The 21,362-nt window shown below is 36.8% G+C and overlaps 1 protein-coding gene across 2 annotated transcripts in view; it reads left to right on the forward strand.

Annotated features, from left to right (window-relative positions):
• P5CS (Delta[1]-pyrroline-5-carboxylate synthase) overlaps positions 1-14,431 on the forward strand; it is a 29,983-nt gene extending 15,552 nt beyond the window's left edge. For both annotated transcript variants that reach the window (XM_083134282.1, XM_083134291.1), the window contains exons 9-16: positions 401-610; positions 774-925; positions 3,721-3,858; positions 5,621-5,816; positions 6,612-6,736; positions 11,532-11,718; positions 12,880-12,975; positions 13,660-14,431. In XM_083134282.1, coding sequence (XP_082990408.1) covers positions 401-610; positions 774-925; positions 3,721-3,858; positions 5,621-5,816; positions 6,612-6,736; positions 11,532-11,718; positions 12,880-12,975; positions 13,660-13,859 — 1,304 coding nt within the window. In that variant the 3' untranslated portion in view covers positions 13,860-14,431. The remainder of the gene's footprint in view (positions 1-400; positions 611-773; positions 926-3,720; positions 3,859-5,620; positions 5,817-6,611; positions 6,737-11,531; positions 11,719-12,879; positions 12,976-13,659) is intronic.
• The last annotated feature ends 6,931 nt before the right edge of the window (positions 14,432-21,362 follow it).

Here is a 21,362-nt window from a genome sequence, read left to right on the forward strand (position 1 = left end):
TTGAAAAACATAATGTCAATGTTTCACTGTATATTCTGCTTTTTCATTCAAATCTTACATCATGTATCATGTACGAAATTGTGATTGTATTTAATGCTTGATTATTTAAACAATTAAAGTATCAGTAATATTTGTGTTTTCTCCAATTTATGCAATTTATCCTTTGAGCTAATCATGATGATGAACGAACACTCAGAAAAGAACATTCATGACTGTGGCAGGACTCGAACCTGGAACCTTTAGTGGTGAGATCATGAGTTAATGACCCATTGCTCTTAGCCACCAAGGCTGCAGTGTCAATAATAGATTAATTGCTTATGAATTTCGAATGACTATTGTATATATCATCCTTAGTATTAATTATACTGCAAAGGTAATTTAAGTGTATTATACTTTACAGCACGACATGGCGGAAGGATATTGCAGAATCTCCGACCATCTGATCGAGCGGAGATAATTTATACATTATCTGACTTGCTTATAACAAAACAGGCTGATATTATGGATGCAAACGCAAAAGATCTTGAAGAAGCAACAAAGGGTGGTCTCTCAGCACCATTGTTATCTAGACTCTCTCTCACACCAAGCAAGCTGAAAAACTTATCAACAGGTATGTTCAAATTTTTCATTTTAAAATAGGTGAAATTTCCACTAGTTCAATAACATGTAAATTAAACTATTTCTGTCTATTTGAACCTACATATGCATACATTTGAAATTTTGAACTTTTTTTCTTGTCAAAAATGTAATTTGTTGTTCCTTATTTCTTTCAGGTTTAAAACAAATAGCAGAATCAAGTCACGAAAATGTGAACCGTGTTCTGCGAAGGACAAGACTAGCCAATGGATTGGATTTGACGCAAGTCACTGTTCCTATTGGTGTACTGCTAGTGATTTTTGAATCCCGTCCAGACTGCTTACCTCAGGTAGACCTTACATAAGAACCTTAACCCTTTCTAATATTATTTTAATAATTAAACTGGAAAATTGTGGAGGGAAGGCATGTATCATTTATGGATAATAATTTATGAAAAATTTAAAAGGTCCTCCAGAGAAAATTTTCGAAATGAACTTTCAGTTTATGAGAAATCAGAATGCCAATTGGAAGATACGAACATTCTAACAACAGCTGGGATTATCTAAGTTGAGTATCATTGCCAGCATGAAGTAAGTGTGGAGGGCAACAGGGTGAGAATATCTATTTCTAACACTAGTAAGGCTTTACTTGTGAATTTTAGGGTGGTTTGACTTGGTGGGAGAGGGTCATGCATCCTGAACTGGTCCCCTGGGGACTCCCTGATGGCATAGTGGTAACGTCATCACCTTGTAATCAAATAACCTTGGTTTTGTTACCCGGTGGAGGCAAATAATGATTTGGATCTCACTTCAAACTGTAGGTCCAGTCCCGATTAACCTCTCTGTGCATAAAGTGGACTTGAAAACAAACTCAAACATATCAGTCCAGCATCTAGTGCAGGCCTCTAATCAGTGTTTTTACCAAGTGACCCCGACATGTTCTGTAGTTCAAAAATAAACTATTTGTTTTTTTCAAGTAAAGAAATATTTAAATTAACAATGTACATGTATATCATTTTATATTCCTAGGAAAAATTGAATTATGTGAGGAAGTTGTGTGTGTAAACTGTTCATAGGTGTTATTGGCAATTTTAGTAATATGTTGATTTCAGCTATTGATCAGCCCAGTAGCGTACGCAGGATTTCATCAAGGGGGGTGTTATTTCTAAAACTTTTTTCCAAATTCACATTGCCATTGTTTTATTATACTTTAATTAAATAATAATAATCACAATTAATTAATAATACTTATAATTAATTAATTAGCTGAATTAATACTACTAATACCACTATTAAGTAATAGAGATTACATAAATATAGTATTTATGAAAACAATAGAACGAAATTACTTTCTAGTTATTCGATTTTTAGCAAATCCTGGGAGCATTTTTTTTGTTTCTTTGTTACGAAATAATTGTCTGGTCAACGAGGTGAGACATTTCAAGGGTGAAGAAGATCCATAAATACAAGAAAATATATTACAATAAATTGAAATAATCAAAGTATGGAACTCATCCAAGGAGCTGCGGTGATCTGGTCGGTAGAGCGTCTGACAAGTGATATCACGCGGGAGATCCGGATTCGATTCCCGAAATTGGTTGGAATTTTTCCGACTTTTTTCCCGCATAAATGTCCCCGATAATTCACATCTGGATTAACTCGCTGTTCTTACCAACAAAACATTTTACAATAGTTAATCTTATTGTCGTTTCAATAATTGTCTAGTCAACAAGGTGACACATTTTAAAGAGATACATTCAAACGTGCTGCGGTAAACAATATAATGGGAAGACGAATTGGTGACTGTATTCTTGTCTGCCTAGCCTTTGTCTATACATTAGCCTCTTAGCCAATAACTTTATTTAGTTAATTCTCATTGTTCACACACAAAAAAATACATGTTCGTTGAACACTGGCGTACGTAGAGGGGTGGCCGATGGTGTTCCAGCCCCTACCGAAATTTTGAGAAAATCAGAATTTTCAAATAAAAATCCGTTAAGAACTTTAAAAAATCAAAATGTGTAAATGCGAAACCTCTTTTAAAGTGAATCCCGATTACCATTTTTGTCTTTGAATACAATTTTAATAGACTGAAAAGCCCCAAAAATACGAAATATTTTATTATGCATCCTGCCTTCCAAAACGAAGCCATGTGCTATCCACATTTACTATTCCAGCCCCTCCCGAAAAAAAAAATCCTGTGTACGCCAGTGTATTGAACATTGTTGCAACTGAGATACAGAACAACTTTTTTCTCTTTTAAATCATAGTTACCCTAACCTAACCTCAGAAACTCGTGTTTATTTTCAAGGCATCACTCTGAAAGACGTCTGTGTTTGGAATGCTGTGCTTTTCTCCATGCTACATGGAAATAATAATTCAAATTATTATTATTATTAGTAGTAGTAGTCGTAGAAGAAGAAGTAATAGTAATATTATTGTCCCAGATCTTTGACTGTGAAAAATTGGCAATTTAATTTTTTTCCAGAGCATTTTTCATAATATTTCACAAGCTCAAGGGGGGGGTTTAAACCCCGTAACCCCCCCCTTGCGTACGCCACTGGATCAGCCCCATCTGTAGTATATAACATGCTCTGATTTGATTTTTTGATTTGATTTGATTTAGTTTATTTTACTTCGCGTTTTGTGCCTCTTGGCTAATTTGCGAAGATAGGGATGAGTGATGAAATGATGAAATTGATGAATGGACATTCACAAACAACCAAGCCCGACTGGGATTCGACCCCGGGACCCTTGGCGTCGCAGCGCGATGTGCTAACCACTCGGCCACAGGGTCGGGCATAACATGCTCTGGTACACATTCATTACTAGCTATATTTCTTAATTGAAACACCATAACTACAGCATTATTGATTTACCCGTAGGACATGCATCTTCTCTTCCTCATGTAACTTCTTAAAAAGATATAGAGTTAGATACAAAAAAGGTTATATTGTTCTCTCTGAATCTATATGTGTATTTTTTGAGGTGTTATTCAAATGCTTGTTTAGATAATTTGATCTTTCACATTCATATTACCATTTTTCATAATCTAGAACAATCTAGAAATGTTTGAGAAAAAGAGACATAGAATAATTTGATTCCTTTTGTGTTCTTTTCTAAACTTCAGTTTTTTTCATTACAGGTGGCAGCACTTGCAGTAAGTACTGCAAATGGCCTGCTGCTCAAGGGAGGCAAAGAAGCATCGTACAGCAACAAGGCATTAATGGAATTGGTAAAGGAGTCTCTCACAACAGTTGGCGCAAGCAATGCTGTTTCTTTGGTGAGTACAGCTGTTCTGTCTTTACAGGAAAAATCAGATTATAAGCACAAAACTTTGTCATCATTAAGTAATTTTTCATCATAATCAACACTGTTGTGTTGTTATATTAGAAATGGGAATCAATGTAATGAATTTGAATTTACAAATTTCAATTTTTAAAATTTAAAGTGCATTTGAGCACTTTTGGTCTGTTTTCCTAGACTGACTTTGGTGACAAATGAACGAAAATAATATTTGACCACACAACGGGCAGATGCAATAATTAGAATGCAACAATTATCCCGAAATTGCATGAAGGTTCCAAGATGCTACATTGTCATCATGGTCAGAAACTCACTAACTAATAAGGAAAAATAATCTTGTTAAAAACCACACAAAATATACAAACAGCATGATACGAAACACTTTAAAAGTTTGCCCAACCGTTTGACTCCATTCCAGAGTCATCATCACGGCTGGTTTAGAGTGGTGATGAAGACATGGCCGAGATTCTGATGACACTACAGTAAGTGCTGTTTAAGTGTTTTATGTGGTTTTTAACAAGAATGTTGCCGGCACGTGACGTAAGAAGTTTTTTAATGTCATGAAGAAAATATGTAACTTTTGAATCACAATAAGTGACAGCTATTTAAATATTCTGATCATCTGACATATATTTTTGAGAGAAGATTTGGGGGATTTACATATTAAAGACTTCACAATCTCACCATATTACATTCACGTATTCTAGTCTTGGTTCAGGTATGAATTTCTTCATCATCATCACTGATTCAAAAAGGGGAAAGTACAAATGCGTAGTAAAATTTCAACACAATGCTCACCTAAGTGATATTATATTACTAAAATGTTCAAATGTTGGAATCACTAGGGATATATAAGGGTCGTTCAAATGAAACAGTTTGTATGCAAGAAAATACACAAAGATAGTGTAGTGGTATTACTTCGACAGAGGCTACAGATAAGCACCCCCACCATTCAGGCAACTGTTCCAATGCTGAACAAGTTTCTGGATACTGTCTGCAAAGATGGATGCTGGTTCTTCCACAGCATCTTGAACCACTTGATCCGAGACCAAACGCTTACCCTTCAGGGCCTTCTTCAGTGGACCAAAGATGTGGAAGTCGCAAGGGGAAAGATCTGGGATGAACGGTGGCATTACATCCCAACGGCGCAGAGTGTCCATCCTTGCATTGGCAGTGTGTGTGTGTGTTATCGTGGAACATGCTCATACCTTGAGACAGTTTTCCCAGCCGTTTGTTTTTTATGGCCCTACGGAGTTTCTCTAAGGTGCCACAATAACGTTCAGCATTGATTTTGGCATCGGCTGGCAGCCACTCCAGCAGCAGAAGTCCATTGACATCGAAAAACACTGTCAACATGACCTTCTTTGCACATGAATTGAATGACGCCCCGTTGTATGCACTTGGGTGTATCCATTCCACACCCCTTGTGCTTTTACTTCCTCCTCTACTCAGCAGATGCATGCAACAGACTGCACACGTTATGTTCTGTTACTACGAACCACCAAGTACTACAGTGCTGCCACCATCTATCCTCCCTATCAAATACTTGCAGTGTTGCCAGCTCTGTCTATGTTTCACTTGAACGACCCTTATAAGTTCAAAATTATATTAGCAAAGGAAACATTGTTATCTTTTCTTAAATTGGTTGTTTGCCAGTAAAAACAGTAGCATTACAGCTTTGTATATTGTTGCTAAAAGAGTGAGCAAATGGTGATGATCTTGAATAATTTTGTTCTCAGGTATCCACTCGGGAGGACATTAGTGATCTCCTAGCGATGGACAGTCACATAGATCTGGTCATTCCTCGAGGATCAAATGAACTTGTTCGAAGTATCCAGGATCAGAGTCATCATATTCCCGTTTTAGGGCATGCGGAAGGAATCTGCCATGTTTACATCGATAGTGAAGCTGATCCTCAGAAAGCAATAAAGATAGGTATGTTGTGTGTGCTTATATATAAAATAAACTGACGATAGGATGTTAGTGTACATGTAAATATTTGAATAACTTGTACAATTGTCACAGAATTAAGTGGGACCATAACTTGTAATGTTGTTGATGTTGAATTGATGTTTTAAGTCCACTTTATGCACAGTAAGGCTAATCGGGACTGGACCTACAGCTTAAAGTGGGATCCGAACCACTATGTGCTTAAAGTGGGATCCGAACCACTATGTGCCTCCACTGGGTATCGAACCCGGGACCCCTTGATTACAAGGCGACGACGCTACCACTGTGCTATCAGGGAAGCCCTGTAACTTGTAATGTGTTAACAGTGAGAAGTTACTACTAGTTGTGATTCCAGCTGCTGTTATTGCCACATGATGATGAAATGAGAAGTTTCTAGCATAGGTAACGTCACAAAGACAGACATTTATTCATTATTTTCAGTGTGAGGGAAAGGACCAGGTAAGTAATGACAGTGTTGATAAATGTTAATGTAATCAAAATAATAACAAATTAGTTATTTTTGTACTTTAATCATTGTGTGAGAACCAGAGGACATAACTCCAATTTATCATTACAGGAGAGAGGAAATATAGAGATATCCTACTTAGATCTTTTGTGTGCATGTGCACACACTCACACATGATCCTCAACATCATATGCAACTGTAATTGAAACATAAATATTTGCATTAAAAAAATATAGAGATTTGTAACATTTTTGGCAACTTATCTGTAGTCTGATATAGTACGAAAGTTTCACATTACTTCCCTTTTATTCCAGTTCGAGATTCGAAATGCGACTATCCTGCAGCCTGCAATGCCATGGAAACGCTTTTGATTCATGAGGACCACATACATTCTGGATCATTGTTTGTAGATGTCTGCAACATGCTGAAAAAGGAAGGCGTAAGTATCTTTCTAATTTTGTGGATTATTATTATATTTGTTATGTAAGTCTTGGGATCAAATCCCAGCCTGGCAATGAGTGTTCTTTGTTAGTGTCCTTCATCAATTTTATCATATCATCCTCATCTTCACGATTAGCCAAAAGTGGCAGAAAAATGAAGTGAAATAAACCAAATGAATCAATTTTGATTGAAGTTGATCTGAATAGGCCATACTTCACATGATCATTCAGTTGCCTAAAGTAAGAACGTTTGTAGACAATTTCTTGTGGATGAAACCAAAATCGAGTTACCGTGCATCTTATAAGGCATACATATCACAAAAGAAACAATTGACCAATTGAACACTACTGTATTAGTAATAGTAAGAAAATACTTTAGCAGTGACTAAACTTTTTAACTATTCAATATTTTGTCAAATTCCATGTATCTGTGTCAAGAACTATTCACATAATGCATGTATTTCCAGTTACAAGAAAAATCAATAACAATTGATTAAACAATAAAGTACTATACTAAACACTTCTGTTTTTACAAGCTGTTTTTACATCTTCCCCCATACACTGAAGATGCAACAATAGACTGCAAAAATTCGAATTTTTTCCACTGTTGGTGGGAGTTTCCTTTCTCCTTCTTTGATTTATGTATATAAATTATAACTAAAAATAATAATCCATTGCACAACAGCCCTGAAAGGCCTAGGCTTACCTACCGCCTGCCGGTCTCCCTCCCACGCTTTCCTTCGTCACCTCTAAGTGTGGAGATCTTCAACCAGTATTGGAATAGTCGGGAGGTCAGCCCGACGTATCCCCAGCCGTTATAGTAGGTCTCCGTGACCGGATTACGCTCACTCACTCGGAACTCCCCAATTTCCTCACGATGGTGGGTTGCCACCGGCCCTATACGTGGGCCGAATAAATTCCGACCAGAGCCGGATTCGAAAGAGCTTATTATATTGTATTGTTATATTTATATATTTATTACATAAATGATAAATATATGGTTATTGAATATATATATATATATATATATATATAATATAATATAATATATATATATGTACCGTGCGTCCATTTCGATCTGCAGCCGAGAGATCGGGAGAAGCGTGGCGGGCGGCGCTGACGGAGATGCCGACATTTGCGGCCTGAAATGCCCGCTTATTTTTATGGACATATGCAGACATTTATATAAATATTGCAAAACGAGCACTAACCTGTGTTATAAGAGTATGGTTTTAATTTTAGTAGCTTAGTGACTGTATGTGCCAATGATTTTGACACGCCCACCTCTTGTGAAACACGGCGTAGAGGTTGTTTGGAGAACGTTCTAACGCTGCACCAATATCATCGAGTTTTGCTTCGGTTAGAATCCGTCGTTTTTGCTTAGGTGTTTTAAAATTTAACGATACAGTTTCTCGTATGTCTAACCATATCTCTGTGTGGAGTTGAAACGCATGGGAATTTCTGTACAAATTACCTACACACGTCTCGACACGAGTTTGTTTTCACGTACGTGTCATACATAAAAAATCTTTGTTCTAACGTGAATCTTGCGGCTGGCATTCCAATCGTCTCACTGACACGTCACACATACACACTACAATAACACAAACAAGTAACTGCAAGTAACCAAGAATAACACTCTTGCGCACAGTACGAAATTAACACGCTCTTGGTTTACATTGCTCGCCACTATATTTACAACTCTGTCTTCATCTAGTCGCGAAGGAACAAAAAACTCGAGCTCGGATATTTCGGATTGCAAGGAAGCTCACGAAAACCATTCACTTTTATCGGTTTCGTCTGCAGTGTAATCCTGATACAGTGTTGCACATTCGAAACCTCCAAACGATTCCCATGGCCACAAAACTCTTTCAAGGATATAAACTTAAACAGGACGTTACTGGTCAAAACTATGATTAAAATGCTTTATTATCTGTGGCTCTTAACATCGTTTCTATAGCGTATTTATTTGTGTATATAAGAGCAGAACTTGGATGAATTACAGAAGAACTTTTGCGTGTTATAACACAGGTTAGTGCTCGTTTTGCAATATTTATATAAATGTCTGCATATGTCTATAAAAATAAGCGGGCATTACAGGCCGCAAATGTCGGCATCTCCGTCAACGCCGCCCGCCACGCTTCTCCCGATCTCTCGGCTGCAGATCGAAATGGACGCACTGTATATATCCACAGTGACGAAGCCTCATAAGAGATAAGAGGAGGACCAGAGGCCTCTATTATGGACTATTTTATTACTTATAATTCCATTAAATGGCGCTTAATACGAGAACACTAACATATTATGTCTTACGATAATTACCGTAAATTTCCATACCTGCCTGGTACTAGATGTTCGCAGGCAGTAAAGCATGTTAGTATGGAGGCATTCCTTTAATGATTAGTGACACGTTAAAACACGTTACTTTTAAAAGGGGACAAAGTACACGTGAAAACGTATTGAGAGAATCTATGTTTCTGAAACTTTCTGATCGATGTGTTGGAAAGAAAGTTGCCCGTGTTCTCATTTGCCATTTCATCATTTTATAAATCGTAGTATAATTTTAACACAAACGTCGCATACTAAATAAGAATTACATTAATGAAAGAGTTAAAAAGAAATAATTTAATGTTGGATTTCGTTTATTTCACCTCACTTTTCTGCCATTTTTGGCTAATTGTGAAGGCAGTCGATGAGAGTGAAGCACTATCTTTTTCATATTTAACATATAAAACATTTCTGCTTCTAAATGGCGTACAAAAACAATTCTTTCACCTTTTACTGATATTTTCAAATCTCAGACTGCTGTTCAGACATTGAGATTAAGAAATGAAACTATCAGTAATTTGAGAGCATTTGGTAGGCTAAAGTTTTGCAACGAAAACTTTCAAATATAGTGCATGGTTGAGGAGGGCCAAGGTGTCAAATATGGGGCAAGTCACTACACTACGCCAACTGCTTGCATTTGAATGAAATCAGTCTGAACTTTACATGTCTTTTCAGATCAGTGGCCCTTCTCAGATGTTTCAGATTTGAGAGAAGAACCTAAGACTGAAGTTGATCGCCCCCCCCCACCCTCCCTATCCGAGAAGTCTAAAATATCGATCACGCCTCGACCTTGCCACCTAAAACTAAACAATTACTCCTCCCAACATAAAAATAAATCACCCATGAGCATAAGAATAAATAGTGTTACTTCTCTGAGGTCTAAAACTAAGCTATCAGTCCTGAACATGATGTTTAAATCAACAGTAAACTTTTAAAAAAATGTAAATGGCCAAGAAATAAAAGTTTCTCCCTTCCCACGAGAGGAGGTGGTTCATTCACTCCACAGTTTGCAGCGTTAAAGCCATAAGAGCAGAAAACTGATGGTATATCAAGATGATACTTGTCTGTCTCTAGTCCCGTTTTTTCTGTCTTTTCACACAGAGAATATAAATAAGTAAAAAAAAAAAAATGTAAGAAGAGAAGTAAAACTTAATAGTCTTTTGATTCTACATCAGGCGGCTCAGTACAGTGAATCCGACGCGAACTTGCAGTCGGTGTACTTTCTGCAAGTGATTTACATGTGTATATGCACAGTTATATAACTTGGTGTGGAAGGAAATCCATACTCATCACTACAATTTCCAGAGTAAATGCCGAGACACACCTTCTGCGGTTATGCTACTCTAAACAATAATATGTCGTCTGACTAAGTCTAAATTTGGAAAGGGAAGGAAGATTAGCGTAGACGAATTTCCAAAACTTACAAGGTGCACCTTTTCTCATGGCCTATGGCCTCTTGGAGGCAAGGGGTCATTAAAGAAAGCTTGTGTTCGGAAAGTGCATCGGAAGATTTAAAGTTCAGCTGTCTTCTGTCTCCTACCCTGGTGTATTGTTATATGCGAGCGCACTTGTAGGCTTCAAAGCAAAGCAGGAAAGAGAAGCAGCGAATTCCTACGGGGGTGCTTGATTTGCAGAGACCTGACTCCGATGTCACGTGCTTCTTGCTGTTAATGGAAACTTGAGTGCACGTTCACAAATCTAGTGCAATGTTTTTTCCCAAATATTTGGGGGGCAAAAATACAATTTTGCCCCCTTCTCTGTGATTATTCACATCAGGCAATACTAATAGCACTTGTGCAAGAACCAAGGGAGGAACTTTCGTTTCTTGGCCATTTAGATTTATTAAAAGTTTAGTGTTTATTTTAAACATCATGTTCAGGGCTGATGGCTTAGTTTTAGACCTCAGAAAGAGGTAAAACCATTTATTCTTATGTTCACGTGTGATATGTATTTTTAATTTTTACTCGTACATATAGCACCGAGCCATGAAGGCACATTTAGAGGATGTGAGGGTAGGGCCCACACATTCTCGATCTCGGACATTTTGGTGGTGATGAGATCAGCACCATGATCTGGATGCCTCCCTGGGTTGCCCCCAGGTACCCATTGATTTTAGGCTCGATGAGCCCTGGAGCCGCTTTATGCAGGAACAAGGCTGGAAAAATTCCGACCTTAGATCACCCACCCCGGAAATCGAACCCGGGTCTCAGCACGACAGTCAGACGTTCTACCAACTAGACCATCGTGTTGTTTCGAATTTTTTCCACCTCCAACTTTTTTCCTAGAAGGGTAAACTCACTCTTTGAGGTGAATGAGGTGAGTTTAAGGTAATACATGATTATAAGAACTTGCTGTGACATTCCCACAAAAATTTCATATTTATGTGTATTCAGATTTCTAATGAAGTGTATTTTTATATTAAAATCTCTATTTAAAGTTATAAGAATCAATTTCCTTTTCCTGCAGGTTACCATTTACGCTGGGCCAAACTTGTCGAAGCAACTAACATTTGGGCCACCACCAGCCAAGTCAATGAAAATTGAGTACAGCAGTTTGGAATGCACCATTGAAGTCGTGAAGAGTCTCCATGAAGCTGTTCAGCACATCCACAAATATGGAAGTGCGCACACTGATGCCATTGTCACAGAAAATAGTAAGTATTTATGATTATACTTGGCACACTGAGAGTTGAAACATCACGAGATGACCAAAATAACTTGTGCTTGAAGAACAACGTTTATGTAGCAAACAAATAAAATCATAAATGAAGCAATATTGGGAGGAACTGAAAAGTAGTCAATAAAATACTCCTGAGAGATTTTATTAAATATCAAGTTAAATTTAAAATATGTATGCATATATTAGTGCAATAGTTCTGCAAGGGCCTCCCCGATGGCATAGTGGTAGTGTCATCACCTTGTGATCATTGTTTCAGGTTTGATACCTGGTGGAGGCACATCGTGGTTCGAATGCCACTTATAACTGTGTGTCAGTCCCGATTAGCCTTACTGTGCATAAAGTGGACTTAAAACACCAACTCAAACAAACAGACAAATAGTTCTGCAAAAGACAGTTTTGTTTTAGAAATTTGCTAGAAAAGAAATTTATTGACACATGAGTGAACCTTTTTTTTTGTTGTAAATATAAAATATTTTAGTCTCGTGAATGGTTTGCCTGTAAGCTGACATAGTAAAAATAACACACTATGTTTCATGTGTAATTTTGTACAACACAGCACAGTAGTTGTCAAAATTGCATGACATTAATAAAACTTTAAATCTTTTCATCTTAAAAGTTAGTGTTTTATGTTAATAGAATAATTACTAAGTAAATTAATGTATAAATGTTTTTGATATTGATTTGATAAGATCTTTCATTTTATCGCTAGAAGTTCCTTTATCCAGTTTCAAAATACGAATCCTACAAATATGCACCACAGAATTGACACACCCAATTTTAATGTTTGTATTTTAACCAAATAACACATATAATTGCTTAGAAGGCCTTGAAACAGATATAATGTTTTCAGTTCTGCGTGGAATGACTTGTCTAGTAAATTTACCAAAGAAGTCTAACAACAGTTATCTATTTTCATGATAAAAGATTAATATTTCTTCAGCATAAACAAGATTAATGCAACATTGTATACAAGCATAAAGTTGAACATGACTGAGATATTTTATTTTTCAATCACTAAATACTAAATTAGCATAAGAAAACATTGCATGTCTACTGCCAGAGTTATAAGTTTAGAGTATATACTACTGCTTATAAAAGCATTTTGTAAAAGCTACATAAATATTTCTTGTTTCAGATGATAAGGCTGAGGAATTCTTGAAAGCTGTGGACAGTGCATGTGTCTTCCATAATGCCAGTTCTAGATTTTCAGATGGCTACAGGTTTGGACTTGGTAAGTAAGCAGTTTACTTACATTAACTTGTCGAATTGTTGCTGTGTTCTTGAATGACACAATGTTCGTATTATTTAAAGTAAGTTTTCAAGCTTTCCTGACGACGAATGATAAAAAGCTTCACTTGTGTCTTGGGCTACTCGGAATATTAGAGCAACTTTAGCTCTCGAAGGCTTGGTAACTTTGACAGATCTTGCCTGGTCGATATCCCGAGAGAATCTGTCATTAATATTACTGATTATTTTTAAGGCACATATAGTGAAGTGACTTGTTATTGTATAAAGTGTAATCTTATTATCTGTTCATATTTCAAGCAAAGTTAGGGCCTCCCTGTCGGCATCGATACCCGGTGGAGGATCATAGTGGTTCGGATCCCACTTTAAACTGTAGGTCCAGTCCCAGTTAGTCTATCTGTGCATAAATTGGACTTAAAACAAGAAGTAAAATAAAGCTTCAAGGAGAGTTAGGGAATTGAAAAACAAAGTAAGGTATCAAAAGTTGCTTTATTTTTTTCCAAACATATATGTATTGTTCATTCACTCTTTGCTAATCTCATGAGAATGCAATGTTAATGACCTGAAATTGATGAAGGGGCACCCACCAATGTCTTTACAAAGATAGAAGAACAATGTGTAGTATTTAAGGCATAGGCTAATTTGCATTTCTGCACTTACTTCATAACAGGGGCTGAAGTTGGCATCAGCACATCCAGAATCCATGCCCGTGGTCCAGTTGGCGTCGAGGGCCTGATGACAACGAAGTGGGTGTTGAGGGGAAGTGGTCATGCTGCAACTGACTTCACTGATGGTGGTTTGCAATATCTTCACGAAACTCTTCCACTGGATTACAAAGAAGAGGAACAAACAAGCTTTGGTTCTCAATAGATAAATTCTCTCATCCATATGAAAAATACTGTGAATATAATTGCTTGTCTAAACAAAGGATATCAACCAAATGAAAAATCCATTTATAGGTTGATGTTATCTGAATTTTAAAATGAAAGTTAAAAAATTGAACAAATGTTAGTGCATCCTTGCCACTATGTTCAATGTACAATTGGGCTATTTTTTTGCGTAGTTTACGAGATTCAATATTTATAATGTTGGTATTCTAAAAGGAAGTTACAAATGCTGGTTGTGCTTCACATCAAACTGGCTGACAAAAAGAATGGTAATGAAAATATTGCTCAAAAACCATGTAAAATACTTGTTACATTATTGTATTATTATTTTAGTCAATATTGTGTACATAGTAATATTATATGTTGATTATTTTTGTATTATGCGATTTTTGGAGTTGAAGTATACGTCAGTCATGCATGTTTCTCATTGCTTGTATCTAGGTCTGGTTACATTAACTTTCATTATTGTTATCATTTTCATAATTTCATCCCACAAATGTAAGATGTATATAAAAAGTCCACTCTATGTGCAAAAATAAATATTTTTTTATAAAATTGAGTTTAATTATCACAATTTTGACTTTAGTTTAGAAACCATTGTTCTCTGTGATGTTGAAATGGAGCAGTTAATTTGATCGATAAATATAAATAATTTCACAAACTTAACAATGTTGCCTCGGCTCTGACATTTTACATTGAGGACATTACTCGATGCCTAGGAGTGGTTTAAGGTTGTGGGGGAGGGATGCTAAACTGGGCCATCCCCCTTGATAGCACCAAATCGTTATTTCTTTCTGATGGCTATTTGCTTGTCTGGGTTTATTTTCAAGTCCACTTTATGAACACAAAGGCACACAGTTTAAAGTGAGATCGGAACCATTATGCACCTTCAGCGGGCATGTGGCTATTTGTTTTAATATGAGTTGATTTATTGTTAACAAGAATTAATTGGAATTACTGCTGCATAACATAATAAGTATGTTGCCAAATCTTGTATTAAATAAACATACACCTACAATAAATATGTTCTTTAACATTAAAGCTTAAAGTATTTAAAAAACGAGGCTATTATTTTCATCATTAAAACTGTAAATACATAATATGGTTAAATGGCGCCTGCAGAAAGGGGGTCATTGCGTTGTAATCAAGGGGTCCCAGGTTTGATACCCGGTGGAGGCACATAGTGGTTCGGATCCCACTTTAAACTGTAGGCCCAGTCCCAATTAGCCTTACTGTGCATCAAGTGGACTTAAAAGTCCAGCGGCGGCTCAAGGGGGAGAGCCGCCGTGCCATGGTACTACCCTCTGCAGAAACGCATATCTCGCCCAAGTATTGTTAAATTAATTCATTGATAGTTTATAAACAAGGAGATTCGAATCTTGCAATCGGTCAAGCTGATGTGACCACCGCCCCAACCTCCTCACTGCATCGCCAACTGTTTCGTACCCTCGTGAGGCAGCAGCCCGAGCTGCCCAAGAGCTGGCCTAACCAAGTTGACACATGTGCAGAGGGTTGAAAAGTCTCGTCGGGGAGAACATTTTCACCATGAGCTGGGAACAAGGTGGCAGGGGGCGGGGTTATCCCATAAAAGACACTAGCCATGCCCATTTTCGCATGGCACAGCGAGGGAACTTTCGCAGTGTTGACACAGTTGCTACCTTCAGAGATAAGTCGCTAAATGCGACTGATTTGTAAGAACCATTGGGGAAGTAATTCGTGAGGCTTACGAAACGAGAAACGAATGTAGTATTTTTCCAAAGTTAAATGAACATTTTGTTAATAGATAGATGCGCCTAGAGGGCCATCCAGACTTTTTTAAAAATATAAAATTAAAAAATCCTATGGTGATGCAAGTTACCTTTGGCATTTCGACAATTTCTTTTTACAACAAAAGTCTAGGATATTTTCGACATCCAGTTGGGATACGTGTGCATGGAGGAGAAGAAAGTGAGAGGATTTGTTTTACCCTTTCTCTTGTAATTGTTGTGTTTTTAGGGAAGTGTCCTGTAGCAGTGGCGGCGGTGGCAACTATGGTGGGTAGTGCCAACATGATCAAGAAATCGAAAAAAAACCCTCTCCGCAAAGGCCCCCCCCCTACCACCCCGTCCTTGAGGTTCCGCCAGTGACCAAGATGTTTATCCTCGTTTGGTAACTTGGCATACAACGTGTGTTTAAGTAATAACGTACTAAATTACAATTACAAGAGGAAAGGAAAAACAAATCCTATCAGCTTTTCCTCCTCCATGCACATGTATTCTAACTGGATGTCGAAAATATCTTTGTTATGAAAATAAATTGTCGAAATGCCAAAGGAAACTCGCATCATCATAGGATTTTTTACTTTTATATTTTTAAAAAAGTCTGGATGACCCTCTTGGTGCATCTATCTATTATCAAAAATGTTCATTTAACTTTGGAAAAATACTAGGTTCGTTTCTCCAAAAGTAGGCAGAAATTACTTCCTCAATGGGTCTTACAAATCAGTCATATTTAGCGACTTTTCTCTGAAGGTGACAACTGTGTCAACACTACGAAAATTCCCTCGCCGTGCCAAGCGAGGATGGGCACGATTTCTTAAGGGCTAACCCCGCCCTCTGCCACTTTGTTCTCGGCTCATGGTGGAAATGTTCCTCGCTGAGACTTATTCAACCCTCTGCACGTGTGTCAACTTGGTTAGGTCCATGGGTTAGGCCAGCTCTTGGGCGGCACGGACTGTTGCCTCGCGAGGGTACGAACAAAACAGCTGGCGTTGCAGTGAGGAGGTTGGGGCGGTCGTCACGTCAGCTTGACCGATTGAAAGATTCGAATATCCTTGTCTGTAAACTATCAATGTATTCATTTAACAATACTTGGCGAGGTATGCGTTTCTTCATGGCACGGGGACTCTACCCTTTGAGCCACCGCTGTCCTGTAGTGTATAAAGATAGGTTAGTGAGTGAAGATGAATCGGATTTATGCGTTATTACTTAAACACGCACTGTTTTCCACGTTACCAAACGATGATAAACATTTTGGCCAGTGGCTCAACTTGAAGGAGGGGGCGGGGGTGGGCATTGCAGAGTTTTTTTCCTTTTTTTTCGATTTCTTGATCACGTTGGCACTACCAATCATAGTTGCCGCCGGCCGCCACTGTTTAAAACACTAAATGAATCAATTATTGTGTGTTATACCAGATGGTAGTTATACAGTGTTCCTTGAACACTTTGAAAGACTTTTACTATTTTTGAATAAACCCTGCTGGAGAGATTATGATATGGTGATGTCAATTCAGATTTTGATATAGCAAGAGAGAGCGTAGTGTGTATGAATTGAGGATTTTACTTAAGCAGTTCAATCTTAAATTTGTTAATAGAGAACCTACCAGAGACCTAGCCTGTTTGGACAATGTTTTTACTAATGCTGATATTACACAAAACTCAAGTCAAATAGTAATGTTTCCATTTTTAGATCACAAGGCCTTATTATTTAACTATATTATTAGGTTAGATTTATTGAGCAATTTATCTATTTCCCCAAAAATAGTTGTAACAAGACCCATAAGTTGTGAAAAAAATTGAGAACTTTAGGAACTCTCTTCTCTATGTTGATTGGTGTATTGTTATGGGTCTGCTTAATATTTATAATAAGAAAATACCAGCTAAGCTTTTTTTTTTAAAGATTTTTTTACAGTATTTTTAAATAAATTTGAAAATTGTATTCCAGTAAGAAAATGTAAAGTAACTAATAAATGGAGCAAACGTAAAACCACAAGAAAAAACAATTCTTGGTATACTCCTCAACTTGTAAAAATGAAAAATCATGTAATGTTATTACTAGATGTATATGACAGGTTAAAACTAATGGGGCAAGGTTAGCTTATGTTAGACAAAGAAATGAATATAAAAATGCAATTTCAGAAGCGAAGAAATCTTACAACATACAGTCTATTGAGGGTTCCGATAACAAATGTAAATCAGCATGGAACATGATAAACTCAATAACTAAAGTCTCAAAGAATAGACATCACAATTCCACTATTTCTCCAGATGACTTTAATGATTATTCCATTGAATCTGTAAATGAAATAAGTTGTTCAATAGTTAGACCTAATACGGCTCCCTCAGACATGCTCGTACAAAATAGTATTACACCGCTACCATTGCCAGATATATTTACCTTCTCTGAAATTTCTCCTGGAACTGTTATGGATGTAGTTAAGAACTTTAAACTATCAGATAGTGTAGATATATATAATATTTCTTGTAACCTTGTTAAGAAAATAATTGACTCCATTGTCTACCCATTAACATAACATAACCCACAGCGCTACAGCACCTTGAAGGGCCTTGGCTTACCTACCGACTGCTGGTCTCCCTCCCACACTGTTCCTCCGTCATTAACATACTTCCTAAATTTATGTTTATCTGAAGGGTACTTTCTGATAAAAACTGCTCTTCAAGCTATAGGCCAATCTCATGTCAGTATTCGGCAAAATTTTTGAAACTATTATATATTCCCAGATGTCTAGATATTTTGAGACAAACTATTTTTTAAACGAATCACAGTTTGGTTTTAGGAAGAAGAAATCAACAATTGATGCTATAGTTCCTCTGGTTAAAATTATTTTGAGGTTTTTGAGAACAAGGGCTTTGCTCAGGCCACCTTCTGTGATCTGAGTAAGGCTTTTGATTGTGTGGATCATACATTATTACTAGATAAACTGGCTAAATATGGTCTCAATCTTATGAATTCTTATTTAGAGAACCGTAGGCAGATAGTTTCTGTTGCTAAGGAGAAATATAATTTTAAACAGGTTAAGATAGGAGTCCCACAACGATCTGTTCTTGGCCCCTTTTTGTTCCTTATAATGATAAATGATGTGCCATCATATGTTAAAACACAACATTATATGCAGATGATACCACTTTTTTTCAACACTAGCAAGGATCTTACCGATCTTGGAACTATGGTAGAAGACACAATATCAGAAGCATCATATTGGTTTAGAGTACATGGGTTTTTATTAAATCAAAATAAAACACAGCAATTAATCTTTAGTTTAAGAGATAAGCCACCTTTAGATGACAACATTAGTGTTAAGTTTTTAGGAATACAAATTGATAACAAATTAACGTGAGAACAGCATATATTAAATATATTAGTAGTAAGTTGTCTGGAGTTATTTATTTGCTACGGCGTCTAAAAAAATATGTACCTGTTGACTATATTAGAACTTCTTATTTTTCATTTTTTCAAAGTATTATACTTTATGGAATAATCCTTTGGGGGGATTCCTGTCAGGTCAATGACGTTTTGCTATTGCAAAAGAAAGCCATCAGGGAGATTTCAGGTTCTTCTTATACCTAAAGAACATTGTAGACCTTTGTTTATTCATTACAAAATAATGACTGTAATAAATGTATATATTTACTCTGTTTTGATTTATACTAAAAATAGGTTGCCTGAATTGAAATATAAACAAAATGTACATAATTACAATTCAAGGTATAACAGAGAACTTTACTTATCTCATCAGAGATTGTCTAAGTCATTAAATAGTTATGAAGTAATTGGCCAAAAACTTTTCAACAAAATTCCATTCTACTTGCATAATGAATCGTTACAGGGTTTTAAAAACAAACTGTACAACTGGTTAGCAGTGGCGTATCGTTATAGTACGCCCGTACGCCCGGCGTTCCCCGATTTAAAATTTAAAGAATGCTTAAATGCTGTGAATATAAAGTAGAACGTGACTAATTTCATATATGTTTGACCTTCATGGCATTATAATAACTATTTTTCGCGATCCGCTTGCAACGCTCCACTAACAACACTCGCTCTAGAATTTTTTTCAATGCCTTTCCTGGCCGGATGCCGAGCAGGTTAGACGTAAAGGACTCTCATATTCCTCGCTGCCTTTCTGGAGGAAAAGCTTGGATCTCTACAGCACGCGCGCAAATGCTCTCTCGTACGCCAGCGTACGGAGCAGGGGTCTACCGTGATTGGTTCATGTGACCCTTCCTGCCTTCTGAAGCAGACGACAGCGGTAGAATTCCTACCCGGTTCTTCGCGCTCATGCCACTCGTGCTATGTGATGTTACAAATACGCAATATTGACTGACGTAACTTTACCAAACTCAAGTATACCACTTCTTAATGGCCACTGCATTGTGTAATTTATCGCACGAACAGCGATGTGCATTAAAAACTAAAAGATCAACACAGGTTTTCTCAAATAAGTTGGTGAAGTCCTCGTGGTAGAAGTTCAGCCTGAGGCTGCTCTACCACTTAACCCGCAAAACTATCCTTTATTATTATTATTATATCGTTAGTATCTAACTGCTTAATATTGTGTCAATAGAAATGTTTAGCATTCATTTGAAAACTCTTAACATCGAATGGTCTCTGGACATTTTTTTTTTTTTTAATGTTTATCAACATTCTCAAGATGTACTAAACAGTGGTCTGAATTAATAATCGGCACTGTTACGTCAGTTGAGTGTACGATAGTTGGATCATCCGCCCACCTCCGTGTCAAAGTGTTTTGCACAACGCACCAAGACGACAGAGGTCCCTGATTCGAATCCCGACGTGAGCATGGGTGTTCTTTGTGAGTGTCCCTTCATCAATATCATCACTCATATTCATATTCGCGATTAACCAAAAGTGGTAGACAGTGGCGCAGGAACGTTTTTCATTTGGGGGGGTACAAAATTCAGCCTCCTACATACTACATATATATATATATATATATATATATATATATATATATACACACACACACACATATACTACGCATATAGTACTTCAAAGGTATACTACTATAGGTATAATGTGAAGGCATCGGAAATATTCCATTTTAGAACAGCACACGAATTTCCTGTTTTTTTAATTAAAAATTGACATAAATAATTTTTATTTCTTTATTTTCCTTAGAATTTATGGTCATTTTAAAAACAGATTTTAACCAGATAACAATTCCGAAAAATATAAAGCTCTGGACCTTGTTCAAGGGCTCATTTTGAATTTAACGAATTGGAACATCAGGATTTCGAAATGTGAAAATTGCGAACAAAGATAGATCTATTGATTTTTAATGCAGGGTGATATTAAAGGGGGTGAGGAGCATTCCCCCTCTCCTCTATCTTCAGCCATCCCAACCAGGAATAATCGTCTCTCACCAACTGGATATAGAAACCATATTATTGAATATTTCATACTTATAGAGTCCACATCATTTCACTTAATTTTAATTTTAAAGTCCCATAGCTAAGCATAAAAATATCTTTAAACAATTTATGGCAGATGTGTACCACATCCAATGCCTTTTAGAAGCCATGTATTCGGTATTTCCTCAGACATCTATAGGGTGTTGTATTTTTTAAAAAAAGATATTGAGTTGAGATGGTTCCCGATCAACTCGTAAGAGGTCTAATTGAGTTTGGAATATTTGTAAAACATTTGACAAAACATTTATTTGTAACATAATTATTTGTACCTAACGACG

This window comes from Lepisma saccharinum, chromosome 1, assembly GCF_977018435.1.
Source record: "Lepisma saccharinum chromosome 1, izLepSacc3.1, whole genome shotgun sequence".
In the NCBI taxonomy this organism is placed as follows: domain Eukaryota; kingdom Metazoa; phylum Arthropoda; class Insecta; order Zygentoma; family Lepismatidae; genus Lepisma; species Lepisma saccharinum.